The 17,027-nt window shown below is 46.8% G+C and overlaps 1 protein-coding gene across 1 annotated transcript in view; it reads left to right on the plus strand.

The window, feature by feature from the left end:
* Nucleotides 1-2,963: 2,963 nt before the first annotated feature.
* The window catches only part of LOC128731649 (uncharacterized), a 43,912-nt gene continuing 29,848 nt past the window's right edge, over nt 2,964-17,027 (plus strand). Inside the window, exons 1-5 of the mRNA XM_053824781.1 lie at nt 2,964-4,519; nt 4,952-5,270; nt 5,336-5,640; nt 5,711-5,833; nt 13,748-13,787. Coding sequence (XP_053680756.1) covers nt 2,972-4,519; nt 4,952-5,270; nt 5,336-5,640; nt 5,711-5,833; nt 13,748-13,787 — 2,335 coding nt within the window. The 5' untranslated portion in view covers nt 2,964-2,971. The remainder of the gene's footprint in view (nt 4,520-4,951; nt 5,271-5,335; nt 5,641-5,710; nt 5,834-13,747; nt 13,788-17,027) is intronic.

Consider the following 17,027-nt stretch of genomic DNA (forward strand, 5'->3'; position numbering starts at 1 on the left):
TGTTTGGCTTACTCAGTTTGAGTTTACCAGGGAATGATTTAGTTGAACTCGCGGTAAAAAAAGGTTCCAATTCCTTCGCACTTATCTGACCAGACGGGGAGCAATCACGTCCGGGAGATAGCAATCGTAACCGAGTTGGAGGTTTGCCCAAAGCTTTTTCCTTGCCATTTTCAAGGCTCCTTGGGTTTTGGGTGACTTGCGTGAATTTTGTGTGTTAAGTTGTTCACCCTAGGCAGAGCCACCTAAACGACCTTCGTGCACCGATCCAAGCTCCACTCCAAGAACCACATCAACAAAGTCCAACAGCCGGCAAAACACGACTTCAGTTAGTGGGCCAGCGTTGTCTTATCACTATGTTTGACGGTTGTCTGTTCGCTCTTTAAGGTTTTCTCCTTCCCTTTTTGAGCATCCGTCTCGTCTGAGTGGCTTCGTTTGTGGCTTTTTGCGCAACTTAAACGTTCGAATTCGCTCATTTCGTATTCCGGACACGATCACGTCGCGAGCGTGGTTCCACCGATGGAAGGAATGCAAATGAGCCACGGCTCGAGTACACCAACGGACCTGTTGCTCTGCTGGCGTGATCGAACGAAATGTGCTGCCCTTTGGATGGTTTTTGGCCGGAAGCGTTTTTCGTACACCTCAACCGAAAGCCTTTCCCACTTGGGATTGTGCGTCAGTTGTGTTAAGTTTGGTCAAACCTCGCTGCCGCGTTCGTGATCAGCTGATCACGTTTTTCATTACCACCGCAACGGGGCGCAATTAAAGTGTTCTATTGCAAACACGCTCACGCGAACATCCACTTCATTAACTGAATGTGTAGTGGGTCAGCTGCTGTTATGTGATCAAGGGATGGCAAATATGCGCGAGCCGTCGTACTTCAAAGCCGTACTTAGGGCGTAGTTTGCGGTGTTATAAATCGAGTGGCTTCGAAATTAATTCAAATGCGTCGACATTGCAGCTCGGTGTGACATATTATCTTTTTTTTAAGCATATGTTTTCCATTTGATGAGCAAAGCACCTTGATTGATGAGTTTCAAATAGGATGGTTTATTTGCTTGTTATGTTTTAACTCTCTCTCTCTTATTTCTCGATTGATGTTCTGATGAATCCTTCTCCTTAGTAATTGTTGTGTTAATTCGCACTCAAATAAATAACGAATATGATACAAAACCCCGTTACCAAACGTCTGGCAATCGTAGTCACGAAGACGCCTCAAATTCTAAGCCCATTAGGTGCGGCTTCCGTTTGTCTCGTAGAGGCCATTTGTGTCCGTCATTACGAGCAGTGCTTTTCGTGCCCATGGAACCATGTAAGAGGGCCTGGAAAACGGTTTCCCTAGTCATCCATCTCATGGAGCACCCCCTTTCGTTTGGTACTTAGTTTGTCGCGGTTATCATTGGCAAACACATCGAGCGCACACCACCAACCGGCGTGTTTGCACAACAATGACATCGACATTGGGGCGATCGGGCCACCGAAGCCCCCGTTCGCGTGTTTACCATTCTCATACACACTCTCGGCCTTTCGCGCCCTATTCGTACGGGGTGATTTTCCATTTGGGTGCAACCGATTTCCGGAGAAGGAGGAAAAGGAGGGGGGGGTGGGTGGAGTAGGGATCCGCGGTCGTACACGTGCGCCATTTCACGAGGACGAGTTCGCTAGATACGGGCTTGTGTGCGCGGTTTGGAGCTCGCGGAGTTCGCGGGAGTTTTGCATTAAAAGAATCACCTTCTGAACGTAAACCTATCGTATCTCCTTGTTGGTATCGATGCGTTTGTCAATCGGGGTGTGGTTTATGCTCAAACTATACACAAAATCATCCTTAAAAATCCCTCTTGAATGTGGGATTTCTTTTTGGCAAACGGCAAGCCTCCGCTGGTATTCTCTCGCCCTGCTGCCTCTCCGTTAGGCTTCGATAAACGTTGCTTTCGTGTGACACACTGGCAGGGAATGGCCCTTATCAGTGGATCCAAGTGTGAGGCTTTTCTCTCACCCCTCCAGAAATGTGAAAGAAAGATGTAGAATAGTTTGCGAGCAAACAGACTGTTACCAGCGCCCCAAGCGTCCATTGCAAACAGAGAGTGACAGGCTCGTTTATCGTCGACACGATTAACGCTGCGCCGGTCAGCCGAAGGCGATAGAAAGAGAAGCATAATGAGCAAAGAGAAAAGAGAGCGGGCTTGTTGCATATGCACCACATCGCGTTATCGCTGCTGGTGTTATATAGGCTTTGGGGTTCTGTATAGCTCTATCAACAGATGCGTTCGTACTAGGAACTTTTCTAGCACATCATTTACAACCATTTACTGGGTTCTAACTAACGATTCGAAAGGTTTGTTACTTTCTACCATTCATCTATCAACATTGCAAGATTGCGTCTACTCAAACCAGCGCGGATTCGCTTTCGTTTAAATCATTCGGATTCGATATATTCTGGGGAAATTAATTTCATCTCAACTCGCCGGACTCATCACCGTCACCACACGCTTATCGCAATGCTCTCCATCTTTACGTGTCCTTTATTTAGGCGCCGAACGGACTCAGCTGTTAGAAAATGACAGCAGGATGCTGGCATGGATTTTCCGACCTCTGCATCGGCGCGAAAAAAAAAATGAGTGCCTTTTAGTGTAAAACGAGCAAAAACATTAGGGGTGTAGTTTAGTGGAACCGTAGTGTATGCGTGTGTGTTTGTGTGTTTGGGTGCAGGTTGGTTGTAAGAACAGACTGTGGTCCCAAACATCCTTCATTCCAGCGCAGACTGACTGCTCATTTCAGCCGAGAAAGGCAAGAAAAAAGAGAAAACCACGACGAGAGACCTCACAGAGGGGAGTACAAATAAATTAACCCTAATTAATCGCTCCGGGTAGGAAGCAAGCCGACTACTACCCCGCGCTGCACGGGCAGCAGCCCACTCACTCTCCCGCCGGTGGTCCGCGGAAGCGCAGTGAAGGGGAAAATTTAGATTAATTAAATGGACGATTCGTCGAACGGCGGCACCACCGGGCTGCTGATATTGGAGCAGCAAAAGCAATCGGCCCTAGCCACGATGGTCCCACAGCCAAAGAACGCCAACGGCGGTGCTGCTTCCCCGGAAGGACACGACACTAACGATCGACGGATGGCCCGGGACGTAGAAGAGGCTAAACGGCGCATGAAAAAGCGGGTCGATTTTATGGAGGAAAACCTACCGCAAAAGGACTCCACCACTCCAAAGCCCTCCGAAGGGACGACCTACGGGTCGCAGTTCGTGGGAAAGTACAGCCCCGTGGCGGACGATGATTTCGAGCTGCTGATCGCCAGCCAGATGCAAGATCTCGAAAACATTCGCTCGGATTCGGATTCCGACTTTGGCGATGATCATGGGCTGCCACCTCAGCGTGCTTCTAAAGCGAACCGTGGTGAGCCGGGAAAGGGTAGCGGTGGCAAAGGTGGTGTCGGTGGACACCCGTCTGCTTCCTCGTGGAGTGACGGCAGCAGTAACACCGTGAGCGATGTGGAGGAGGAGATAGAGCACGAGTTTTTGGCGCTGGGAAAACCTCGAAGTACGCCGGTGCTTTCTCCCAAGGAGCTACCCTCGATGGAGGCTTCCGGAGGACCGTTCCGGATGCTGGTGCCTCCGATGAGCCCGGGACGGCGGTCGGATAGCAATATCCTGTTCGGGCCATCCTCGCTGCCCATGATACTTCCGTTCCACATCCGCCGCCGGTTGTCCGAGTGCCGTGAGGAGGACGAAGAGGATGAGAAGCAGCAGGTGCTACCACCGCATTCCACGTTGCCACTACGACCGGCTGGCCTTATTCCTTCGATCGTCATTGGCACCACCACCACGTGTCTCGATGAAGGTCCTGCACGCGATGGGGATGTTGGAGCTACCGGCAAGCTGTTGCAGGAGGATGAAAACGAGACAGCGCTCCCTCGGAAGTCACGTTTTATGGTCACAAAAACCCAGGAGCAACAGAAGCAAAATAACCACCAACCAAGTACTCCTCCACGACTGCGGCCAGAATCGATCGCACTGTTGCCGGTGTCCGCTGCTCAAAACTCGCAGACGATCCATTTTCCCTGCAGCAGCGGTACACAACAGTACGCAGCCAGTCAGCGGACTTCGCTGCGGTCAATCTTTTCACCCGAGGCATCATCACCTCACACGCACACGCCCCATCTCGATAGGCGCTATTTCGATACATCACTGGTAGAAATCCGTCCCCTTCTGGCCAACAGCAGAAGCTCGCTGTCGTCAACGGCGGGAATCGATGCCACCGGATGTGAGGCAACTTCCGCTACGGCAGCTTCATCGAATGATCGTTTGTCGGACCATCAGCCGTCCAGTAGCAACATTCCGTTTGAGTTGGATGAAGTGTGGGTCAAGCGACCGGTTTCGGTGGCAAACAGGGCAGGAGAAGACACCCGAACTGCTGGTGGCCGTGCTGCGACACTTCCGGCAAATGCAAAACCAAACTACGCATCCGTCGCAGGCGGCAGTTCCACGTCCAAAAAGTCGCCCGTGAAGGGTGTGAGCGTAAGTGTTTTCCTCCTGGAAGAAGGCTGGGTTAGGGAGGGTTTCTTTTTTATACCGCGAAGAATCAGTGGACGTCGTGGAACCTAGTATTTTTATCTAATTTTGAATGATTCGGTGACGTTAATTTTAGTAGAAGTACAATTATCTATATTCTGCAAAAAAACACACCCACATTCGTCAATCGGTATGGTTAGAGACTCATATTCTTTCAAATGTTGTACAAGTATAAATAACAATAGACAATCGGAGTGTTGTCGATGTCCTTGTTGCGTGGAAGGATTGTTAGATAGTGGCGTAATCTAACCTAAAAAGATAACAACGAACGAACCCAATGGGCTGATATCATCACAGAGTAGTTTCGGGCTGGGACCGTTCCGATAGTGTATGTGTGAAATCTATTAATGGTTAACACATTTGTTATTCCTTCTGTAGGATGCGATCGATGGCAATGTTTCCGATTTCCAGCGCCCTTCGACGGCTCCGGCCGGGGAGTCGTCCTCGACGCGCGCCTCCAAGAAGCAAAAGAAGAGCGAAAAGGAAGCCAAGAAGCAGGAGAAAGAAGTAATGAAGCAGAAGCGGGAGGAGGCCCGTCGGTTGGAAAAGGAGGCGGCCAAACTGGAGAAGCTGAACAGAAAGCACGAGAGTATATCGCGCAGCTCGGAACGGGTCGGTTCCGGAGGTCGCTCAGGATCACTGGAGCGGCGTCGCAGCGGTGAAGAAGCTCCCGTGCTGAACCAATCGACCGTACACGGTAAATGAAGAAAAAGAAGTAGCGCTCGCTCGATATTCAACACATATTTTCTCTTGTATTTTTAGGTATTGCTAGTCCGAACAGGCGACCAACGATTTTCGACGTATTCCGACCGCGAAAGGGTTCAGATTCGAAGAAAAAGAAAGACGATGGAAACAAGTCCGGGTCGGATAAAGATAGCACCGGAATGGGCAGCGGTCCGATCAGCACCTCCGGGGGCATTATGAACAGTATGAAAGCGGCCTTGCATGTTGGCGGCCGGCACAGTCATCAGCACCAACAACCGTCCGCTTCCGGAGGAGCATCGGCCGCCGCCGGGTCGAAGGTGCGCGATGGTTCCGCACATCCACACGCAGGCAGTGATGCACAGGTACGATCGCTGAGACTTCTGTGAGGTGGTACGGTGTTGGAATTTAAAATTTGGATTCTTTCTACTTCAGTACTACCATACGGTTACGGCGGTGCGTCGAGCCGATGCCGGTAAATCACCAATGACGAAAGTGATGGATCTGTTTAGACACCGTTCCAATTCAGCCGTTTCAGAAGCGGATAAGCGCAAGGCGGTAAGTTTTTCAAGTAAACGAACAATATGCGATCAATGCTATTAAATCTGAATCCTGGTGTGGTGCAAACCGCAAGAAAAATGCAGAAACATTCAAGTTAAACGTTCTAATGGCGTGTCTTCGATATTCGGAGTCTGACACCTAGATGGCGCTAAAATCGCAAATAATATTTCGAGCAGTTATTGAGCGAAATTGCTCGAAATCGTTTGTAGTGTTGGCTTTTGGAATTTTACGTGTTTTATTATACTCGCATTTCAAAAAGCCCAATACTTTTGATACAGCTTATTGATTGCACTTCAAATTTATTATCTAAAGAAAAGAAATGAATAACATAACGTGTAGCTTTAATGATGTACGCAGTACAGGCTATTTTTTTGTTTTAACATTCCACTTTGCTCTCACTATGCTCATTGTTGAACAGAATTGTACAGAATACAATAAGCAATCGAAATTTGACGATAGTACCTTGCACTGAGTATGATAGCCGCGAAATGAGTGTAAATGGATACAGTCAACAAATTTTCCGTATTGCCTAAGTCGCTAAACGACTGTCTTATGAGGGGTCACAGTACGGTCAGTCGATTCATTAAACACGACAACAAGTTGCACCTTGTAGCAAACACGTGTTCATATCTCTCTCTAACATATATTCTCTCCTTTGTGTCGATCAATAAGGGCATATTCATTGCTTTAGGTACGATAGGTATACTTTTGTGGTTGATTTAATTAAAATCTGCGTTAAATGTACCCTGTATGTTTTTATAAAAACGCAGGAAAGAGCATGGAACTTTTTTTATTATTGAGATTAGTAAATGTCACTTGCTAGAGAGGACGATATTGTACTAGTGTATGTTTGAGAGCTTCTATTTCCGTAAATATTAACTCGCATTACGCAAGCGACGAATGTGTTTGTGATAAGTTCAAAATGATCATCCTGGGCGGCACAAATAGGGAAGACGAAAACTAGCACTGGATGCTTTTTGGTGCCGAACCAGCGAGTTAAAGGTTTAAATCGAAGGTGATTGAATTATCACCTATAGCTACTCAGATAAACACACTGCTAGATAAGCAATCAATACGCTATTATTCGCCCACAGCGACTAGCGGCTAATGAACACAAATAAAAAAACACACATATATCGCAATCAGGGACAAGAAGGAGTCAAGTAAGGGCTTTAAATTACGTCAGAAGTGAAGAGACACAGGGAAAAATTAGAGAGGATCGTGTGTTTCGAGACGTTCTTTGTTTAAGCGGGTTTTATAAACAGTGCTTTTTTGTTGATGTGGAATTAAATTGTTTGCCAACTCCTCGAGCAGCGTCCGCAAGTGCGCTGATTCGTGACTCCTATGGTCAGCAGTGAAGTGCCACAAAAATGGCTTCGAACAGCCAGTTAGTCAGCCGCCCGTAAGCTCGCCGGCGCTCGTCCTCCAAGGTCAAACGGAGGCTTGTTTGACGTATGTACGACACACCGTGCGTACTCGCATTTTTTTTTCGCACCAAACCTCCAACCCATCGATCACTCGCCCATGGCAGCATCCGATTCAATTACCGGTTCCACTTGTCCGTAAGCCCCGCGTCCGCACCGAGAAGCACTGTAGGTAGCGATCGCGGCTGGTTGTGTGAGAGCCTTATGGTGCGATCTATCGCAGTCTCAAAGTGTGACATTTGGCGGTTTAGCCGAGGCTTCGCAAAAGGTCCTTCCCCACGGCTCCCTTTTTCCAGGACGATGATATCCATCACGACCCGCAGGCTAACTGACGACGGGGAGTGTTTGTTTTATGTCCGTGCAAAGTCGCCATACATTCGACGGTGCTATATTGCGAATTGCGGGCGTCCGATGATGAGATGTAGAACGATCTCACTCTCACATGCGTTGCGATGCGGTTTTGACAGCCACTGGTGCTGAAAGTCGGTGCAGTATCGCACCCACAATCCCGATAATGACGTTGTACAGTGTGACCCGACCGATATCCCGAGCGATGGGCTCGGTGATCTGAAAGGTGGATTCCAGCAGACGGCCGCAAGCGCGCACGCGCCCGAGCGTTTGGATGTCGCGGTGACGTGTGCGGCTCGCCGGTGGTAGCGGTTTTAGTTTCGTTGTGCATTCGGTCTGAGTAGGACGTTCGCGCGCGCAGCTCTCGAGTGCATGGTAGGAGCCTGTGACACATGACTGTGCACCCGTGGTAACGCGAACCGTGAAATAGCCGCCCCAAGTGACGAGTCAAGCTCATGAGAGTTCGCGAATGTCCCCTCGGGACAAATCAGCTGGTTTTGGAGAACGCGGAAGACTCCAGTGCGTCTGACAGCTCGTCAGGTTGTACTTGAAACGCGCCTCCTAACACTCTCGCCCGTCGTGTGAATGCACTTGTCAAAGGCCACCCGGCGGGGCAAAGTGAGTGTGAGGTCATGTCGCAAACGAGATCAAACGGACGGTGCGTGCAAGCGCTCGCGCACCCGTGTGTGTGGTCATAGAAACGGGATCATTTACGGGTGACCCCTGGTCGTCGGGTCGTGTGGTCATGTGTGGTTGCAATATTGTTGTACCTTCGATGGCTTGCCCGGTGATCTGCCGTTTTGGTGTGATTGTGACACGATGTGCAACGATTGATCTACAATGGCATTTTCCGTACCAAATGCCACAGGGTCAGCAATCAGTGGCGATCGTGTCTGTGCTTTGTTGTGGAAGAAAAGCATGAGCGCAAAAGTGAAACCGAGTGCAATATTGATCGATCGTCTCAAAGGGAGAAGCGTGTTGCACGCGGGTATCGCGGCCTCTAAAATACCCGCCAAGGAGTAGCTTCTCTTATACGCGAGTGTTTGTGCGTGTGGGTGTACGTACGTTTCCTTCTAGCGTTGCAGTCATGGGCGCAATTGGTCAGCTTGATATTGCTAAGGAGCTACACGCGAAGGGACAATTGAGGGAGCAGTGTATTCATATAGGAAGCTTCCGGTTGGTCGCAGGAAGCTAAACTCAGTAATATGATGTTGTGCAAGTGGTGGTTTTTATGTAACGGACTAAAGATCAGTTTGTTTTAGCATGGTCATCGTATTTTGTGAACGCAAAGGTCGCACAGTATGCATTACCATCGTCTGATTTGTTTATGTTAAACTTTTAGCAACATGGTGAGAGGGAACATGTTGAGATAAATTGAAGCCATTGGTTCAGAACTGTCTAAAGGGAATATAATGTGGGTTGGTGCTGTTTTTTCAAGGCAAACAAATCTTCTTCAATAAGGGAATACGTGACTGGACTCTTTTTCTTAAACGCAAAAAGGCTAGCTGAGAGAAAAATCGCAAAAAAATCATGTCTACGAATAATCACGGATCCTATCAGCCGACGATACCGAACGTGCACCATAAAAATTGCATTTGAAGTGGGCTATTTTAAGCCAATCGCTTCCGAGACCCTTCAGGATACGTGCCACCGTCTCTGTTTAATTTTCTTATATTTTTTCTTAGTGAGTTTTGAAGCTTTCGAGAAACTGTGTGATCGATTGTGTCTTAGACACCCCCTGAGATTAGAGCCTAGGGTATAACAACTGCAACCGGATATTACTGATTGTGGGTGGGATTTTCGAACGAATACGGCTACTTCCCATTTCCTCCCTATCGCCCTTTGTCCTGCCAGCCCCCGACCAAGTATATTTACCTTTTGATTGCGATTTCATTGGAGCAAAAATATGAAACCTTTTGCGTCCCTTCTTTGGCGTTACGAATGTGAAGGTTATGTGCAAGTGCATCCTCTCGTAGTTTGGTTCTCGCTGCACTATCGCACTTGCACCCTCGACTCTCATCGCCATCGAATCCGGCTGGTGGTAAACAGTTTGCTTATCAATCTACAACACCTCCAACCGCGGTTCGACCAGAATAACCTGCCGCAGGCAAAACAAAAAATGGCGGATCGCACAGATAATGGCACCCTGATTAGGGTTGAGGATGCAATCCGTTACCGATTGCGTAGCAGCATATTACTGTCCTATGTGTTTGCTTTAGTTGGTTCTTGCCAGACGGACTTGTCTGCCGATGGGCGATTTGTGGGGTCTGTTTTATTTCTGTTTGGCTTTCGGTGAGTGGTGTAAATGATTGTTCCGTAACCACATTTGAATAGGTGCATTGTTTATTGTCAATTTTCATCACTAAGAAAATGTTGTGTTGCCTTGATATTTCAAAATTTCTCTGATACTGATTCTAATACAAGGTGATTAAATTAACTTCTTCTAAAGTTTATGAACCACCTTGCACAGAGCCAATGACACTTCAACAGACGCAGGGTGCTTCGTTGGGCGATGCACTTTCATATCCCTCTTCCCTGTTGAAGTGTTGATCGTGTTCTCAAAGGTGCAAAATGATACCTAAAGACACATTGCGCACCTTGGCACCGGCAGCCTACGCTCAAATGATAAAATTGAGTGAACCAATATTGATTTTAGCGGTACAACTTCAATGTTTAAGCTTCCCCGTGTTGGTTCTAGACGTTTCTCAGTTGGACTGATAATGCTCCCGGGCGGCTTTGGAGTGCGCTCCCTCCGTCAGAAACAGAAAACCGATTCTGTTTGCATATGATTAAACCGCGAAAGGCCCTTCCCTGCCAAGCGACTATAGTTTTAGCGCAATTGCCGCATTACTGGGGCTATTTCGATTATTTCTGCTCCCAACCTACGCCCTTGCGGAAGTGGACTCTAATTGCACCATCCTGCGTGTGATAACGCACGGTGTGCGCGCATTTATGTAATTGGAGGCTATTTTTACTCTCCATTTACCAGTTTCCGTTCTAGGTGCATTACCTATTCCTTATGCCACAGCATCAGCGCGGTGTGTTGGTTTTGTGAAACTGGTTCAATTCGTTGCTTTATTTTGGTAGATTTTCTACAAAACGTCTAAATAAACGCCACGCAACGCTATGAGCAAGCTATGACCAATTCACCGATAGAAAAAGCAGGCTATTATCAATTTTGTTTTTTTTTCTTCAATTGACATATTGATTGACAAAGCTTTTCCAATCACTTAGCGTCCTTCACAGTAAAGTCTCTGAAATTTTCGTTATGAACTTTTTTTTTTCTGCAAATATAAACGCACGTTTTGAAAAAAAAACGTAAAAAGAAATGTGTGCCTACTGGGTTAATTTGCGCTTCGATCTTCGAGGCCAAAGTAAAGGATAAATATTTACCTTCGCTTCATCGCCCCCTTGCCTTTGAAGACATTTATTTGCACAATCCACCGCAAAACGAGCTCATACTTTATATCCACTGTGTGCCGGTATGTGAAGTTATTGAACCGATTATTTATCTATTCTGCTTTGGGGTGAGCGTAAAAAAATCGCAGAGTTTATTTATCTTCCACGGCAATGGTATCGATCGCAAAAAGGTGGCAAGTGACAGCTTAAATAGCTCGCCAGCAATGAGGAGCAGTAAATTTCTGACAGGAGGTTTCCGTTTGATGGAAACGTACGGAAAACTGCCCACTTTTCCCCGTGCGATCGTCAAAAAGGGCATGCTCCAGGCTTCTGTTTCGTGATCGCTTATGGAAAATCGCCAACCCCCGACGTGGACAAGTTATTACCACCAATTATTTCCATTGGCGCATTTGCATTATCCGCGTTTGCAACGGAAACCGTGGCAAAAATGCTCATGCGCCAATCGCACGTGCCCGTGCGGTTTTCAAGTGGCGTATAGACACGTTTCCGCTACGCCTCAACTCATTTGCTCCCCTTGGGGGGCGATGCTGACGGTTCTGATATAACATCTCTGCCACCAGTAAGGGGCAGATCGGTGTGTCGTATAATTGTAAGAACACCTGTTTCTTTTTGTTCGCCACTGTCAGCTGACCTGAAGCTGGCCCGGCAACAGCACAGCAGTTCTCCTGGACGATGTAATTTCAAACGCATTGTGGTGGATTGGGTGTTCCTGGCGCTCGTGCGGAACAAAGTGTCTGGTTAGAGCTCGGTGACATCGATTAGAAGGTACCCTTTGGTGAGCTTTTCGGTGCCCTTTTTCGCGTAATTACCAACACAGGTTGGGAGGCGCTATGGCAGTCAGTGTTGGAAAGGGATGAGCAGAAGAGGGTTCTCTATAACACGTTTTTGTTTTCTATAGACCGTTGATAGATACGTTTTTTCAACACTTCAATCGGATAGCTTTATCTTGCAACTCTTGCGTTGAAAGCTTCAGATAAAGGAGCAAATTTGTCATTGACGAACATGCCAGATGAGTCTAGAAATTGCAATCTAGCACGGCATAGACGAGCAAAATTTGATAGATAGCCTCAACCACCCTTCATGTTTCATGCTGTTTGCGAAAACGTGCTAAATTGCAAACACCGATAAAGTCGTTCATGGGAAGGTATTGCTTGATAGTCGCGAGCTCCCGAAATTTGGGAAACATCGTTTATCTGTGTTCTTTCATCAAAATGTACATGGAAACACGTGAATCGCAATACGATGCCCAGAAATTGAATATTACAGCAATTTACCACGGGACCAACTATTTCTTACGATTGGTGACTCTTTGTTATGGCATCTCGAATAGAGATTTCTAACGAACAAACAGCTGAACTACGTTTAAAAGCTTGTTATCTAACTAGACTGGAAAACAAGACCCCATCGTTGATCGCATTTCCCGAACAAGCAATCAACATTACGAAAAATGCACTCTCCAATTCCGTCCGGTGGTCGTAAGTGTACACACGAACTTCACCGACACCGGTAGGTTTGATTGTGAGCTTAAACACCGTCAATTGATATGTTGTTTTATCGCGCTCACGCTCTAAACCTTCACCTCAATTGCTAGAGGGAAGAGTAGTGATTACTCTGCGAGGGCGTCCGTTCTTTCGGACCTGCCCTGCAATGTTTACCGGTCGATGGCTAATTGGACGGGGCGAAATGGTTGTGTATTAAGCTAACGCAAGCGATCTGCAGATAGGCCTTTAACGGTCACTAGGAAGCTTTAGAATTCCGCATATCTTCCGACACTCACCCACGCGAGACTTATCAATTCATCAGCCAGAAGGAAATGGCTACGGTTGTAAAAACGACACATAAACACAAAAAAAAACTCCACCAATTGGAGTTCCGTTCTGCGTGTTTATCCATTGCGTTGCAATTGTTTTGTTTATCCCACGCGCGTTGGGAAGCAATGGGAACTAAGGGCGGATGGGAAGAAGTCTTCCATTTCCAGAGCGGGATGCGCATTTCGCTGGCGAGATGAATGTATGAACTGCACTTAGTAAAAGGGAATGGCTTGTGTACGAACACGGTGGTGGTGCGAGCGTTCGTTGTTCTTTTTGTCGTACGCGAGACAGATGTGTTGTAGCTTGTGTATTGTGTTCAATTTACCTTGCCCCGGGTTACAGAGTCTCTCTAAATCGTGGACAGTAATAGAAGTAGTCCATTCCCAGGTTCTTCGTGTCGTGACTTTCGCCCTTGGTTAGTGCGTTGTTATCAGAAGTTCGGTTGGTTTGTAGTGCAAACGCTTCAAAGTGGTGTACCCTCTGTTGCATATCTGTGTGCACAACGTTGTATGTTGGAGTAGTCCGTTAGTGTCCGGGGTGGGTCTGTCAGAACTAACGATATTCGTAAGGAGCAGTGCGTAAGTTTCGACCACCGGAAACGGTGGTGTGGCTAAAAAAAGTGAGGTGTCGGCTAACATGTCGACCTATCTGAAGAACAAACTCCTCCGGCGGCAGTCGGGAGGAATGGACCTGCCCGGTCGGCAACATCGCAGCCGCTCGCTCGACGTTGAAGCCCTGCACCGATCCGGAATACAAGCTTTGATGATTGTAAGAATTGTTTAAGAATGATTTATTCATGCTTTAATGTTAACACCACGCCAAGATTCGAGAGAATATGGTAGCGAATATAGTGCGCTCAACATGCAATTTCAATCAATTCATCCTTTTCCTTTCTCTCTTCCCAACAGAAAGCTGCCGCACAGCATCAGCAACAGCTTGCCGTCCAGTGTAAGTACATACAAAGTTTTACAATGTTAAAATTATGTTATGATGCGTACACGCATTGCTCTGGTTCTGTCAAATGCATTTCTCTGTCAAATAACGAGCAACAGCAGCAGTATAAAATTGTTTCCAAATTTAACCGTCTACTAATTCCACCTGACCTATGTCATTACGCTAACATAAGCGCCCAATTGATAACTTCCTGTGCTCGTTTGGGTCCAGGGTCTGTATATTTGATTCGTCTCTGTGTTTAAGCGTCACGTTCTACCATCTGATTCATGACGTCATCATCATCAAGCTGTTCACAGCAGCCCTTAGTACGGGAATATCGTTCGTTAAGTTTGTAATTTTTTTTTCGTATAACAGTTTCGGTTTGGGTGAAAAGCTTTGAACATAATATGGTTTATTTTAGCGCCTTTTTAATTGAGGTATTGCTTTTTAAAACTAGTACAAACCGTAAGGGATAATCGGGAATTCAATACTCCAGCAGCAGCAACCTGATACGATGCGAAGGGTTGATTTGCCTTTTGTTTTTGTTTTGTTTTTCCGCCGGTCATGTTTGTTGCGCGCCCCCCAGTTAGACGCACACAAGCTTTGAACGTCGTAATGCCGTTCGGGGTGTGTTGGTGTGATGTGACTGGCGTAAAGGTGCCTATAGACGGCAGCAATTATTCGGCCATAGATAGAAAATCCTACAGCGGTTACAAATTTGTCAAATACATACGATGCAAATTAACAGTTTTTACGTAAGAAAAAATAGGGCAGAAAAATTCTAATTACACATTTTTTTGTCTAGAATTATGCATGCTATAAGCATGATTATCTAAAGCAACAAGGAGTTGGTTCTTTTTAAAACCATTCCTAGATATGTATGTCCACCATCCAGACCGGTATAAGGAGCTCAAACAGAAACAAACGTCAGAGAAGAAGCAAACATGTACTATGCTTCCATTTTTCAGCTCACCAAAGTAAGAGGGTGAAGTAAACGGCAGCAGGAGCTGCATAATAAATGCCCCCAACTATTTTCGGTGAGGTGTGTGCGAACGGAAAAACACAGCCAACTATTATTATTGGGGTGGAAAGCCAGCACACGAGCAGCAGTCGTAATGGACGGCTGAGAGGCGGCACGAATGGGAGGGAGAGTGAGACAAAGTTGTTGTGTTTTCGAGTAACCTTGAAACGGGATTGTGTTGGTATTAGGTGTATAGTTTTGTTTTGTTTTCTTGCGTCGATTGCGTCGTACTTTCTTCCATCGGCATTGTATCTCTTTCTCTCTCTTCCTTGTTCATTTTTTCTCTCTCCCTTGTTTGCTGTTTTTTACGTTCTTCTATTTGCTGTTCTTTTTTCCGGATAGTTTTCCCTTTGCTCAAGAAACAACCATAAAGAGTTCTCTCGAATCAGGATTTTGTCAAAGAAACACAGACACCGGCTGGTTCGCCTAAATTTGGTCCATCTGCCGGGTAAACAAAGACGGCGACTCTGTCCTACACGGATTACTCAATCGAAGGTCGAGGAGGCCGGTGTCGAATGGATAACAGCATGACTCACGACAGCGCCTTGGTGTATTCCCGACCATTTTGAAGTGATTTATGCATTGAACACCGGTGTTTTTGACATCGTGTCGTACTGAAGATAATGAATATTGCTTAATCCCCGGTTAAGAAGTTATGATTTGTTTCGGTTGCTTTATTTGCATGTGCTTGTGTGCTTTTATACCAAGCCTGATAGCCATCGAAGCCTGTTGTTGGGCTTGTGTTTCTCCTCGGATGGGTTGAATAAAAAATTAAACTTCATCAGGTAGAGAAATGAAAAGAATTCGCTAAGTTAGAAAGTAAAAGAGGGCCTTTTAACAGGACTGTCGGCATTTCGAACATTTCCGAACTCGACATCAAAACATTCCACAGGCCCGGGCACAGAAAACTGGTTATCTTCCGGTAGTGTGCGGTTTTTTGCCCTTCATCCCTGGTAAAAATGTTATTTCCCCTCGGCCGGTTGGCCTGGCGTTCCTTCCGATTTTCAGGGTCAGCTCGATCCGTCACTCCTTGCCGCACGCCCTACGACGGGTCGATCTCTCCTCCTCCGGGGCTAAATTATCTAACAATTTTGACACACTAACACACACTCGCCGGCCCTCGTGGCGTGCGTGTAGTCGAGATAAACAACAACATCACATCAACTTGATGTTCGGTTCGAGGAAGAGAAATCGATTGGCTTTAAAGCAAATTATGTGTCCGATGTTTTTGGTATCTCGAATTCGCCAGTAAGGATGTGCAAGGGCGCACACGAGGGAGGTGGGTGACGGTCGGCACTATTGCGCAGCGTGTCCAAGGGATGGCGTGCGACGCCACGCGAAGAGAGGAGCGGCCGAAACCTACCATTGGAAGGGCAAGGTGATAAAAAGCCGGCTCCAATTTCACTGCCGGCTACTGCTTCTTACCTTTCGAGATGAAGTTTACTTGCAAAAGGATGTTGCTTTTGCAGGGCTGAAATTAGCTTCCTGTAATTAACTTGCGGAAGAATTTTGGGCCCTTTTTTGCCTCGTTCTACGGGCAACAAGGGTTGGGTTTGTTTTCTTTTTTCGACCTAAGAGCTGGAACACGCACCACACGTACACACCGCCACGCAGAGCAGAGAGTGTATACGTGCCGGCGCCATTCTCATGCGTGCGTGCTTCCTTTCAACCGTACAGTGAAACTTTTGCAATGGGTGCTTGAATATATAACTTAGGTAAATTAAACATTGAGTGTTATTACAAGACCACGATAGATTGCAGTAGATAACTTTATTCAGCTTAAAAATTAAACCAAATTTTACACATACCGCATTGAATTGAAATGCTGCAATTGTTTGACCAAAATGCGGACCACCCCAAATGGCCCATAGTGCGACAGGGCTGGTTCGATGTTTAGATGCGAACAGAGCCAGCGCCACTGCGCCGCTTCACTTGCTCGTTGTTATTCGAAGTGAACGAAAGTGAAAGAAGAGGCAAGCGCATCCGAGTGTCGTGTTGTGTTGCGTCGTTGCGTTTGCTTGCACAGCCGATTAGACACGTGTGCTTGGTGTGGTGGCTTCCTTTAGCTTCCCAGATAGCGAAGTGCTTCTTATACAACGGACAGTACACCGATCGTGTTGCTCTGATCTTTCTCGCAGACTGGTTTGTGCATCCAATACATATATTAGGCTTTGGCTGCGGTAAGAAGCTTTGGCAACTCTACACCGCAGCATCGAATAGGACTAAAATGCGTA

The sequence above is a fragment of the Anopheles nili genome, chromosome 2 (genome assembly GCF_943737925.1).
Source record: "Anopheles nili chromosome 2, idAnoNiliSN_F5_01, whole genome shotgun sequence".
Classification (NCBI taxonomy): domain Eukaryota; kingdom Metazoa; phylum Arthropoda; class Insecta; order Diptera; family Culicidae; genus Anopheles; species Anopheles nili.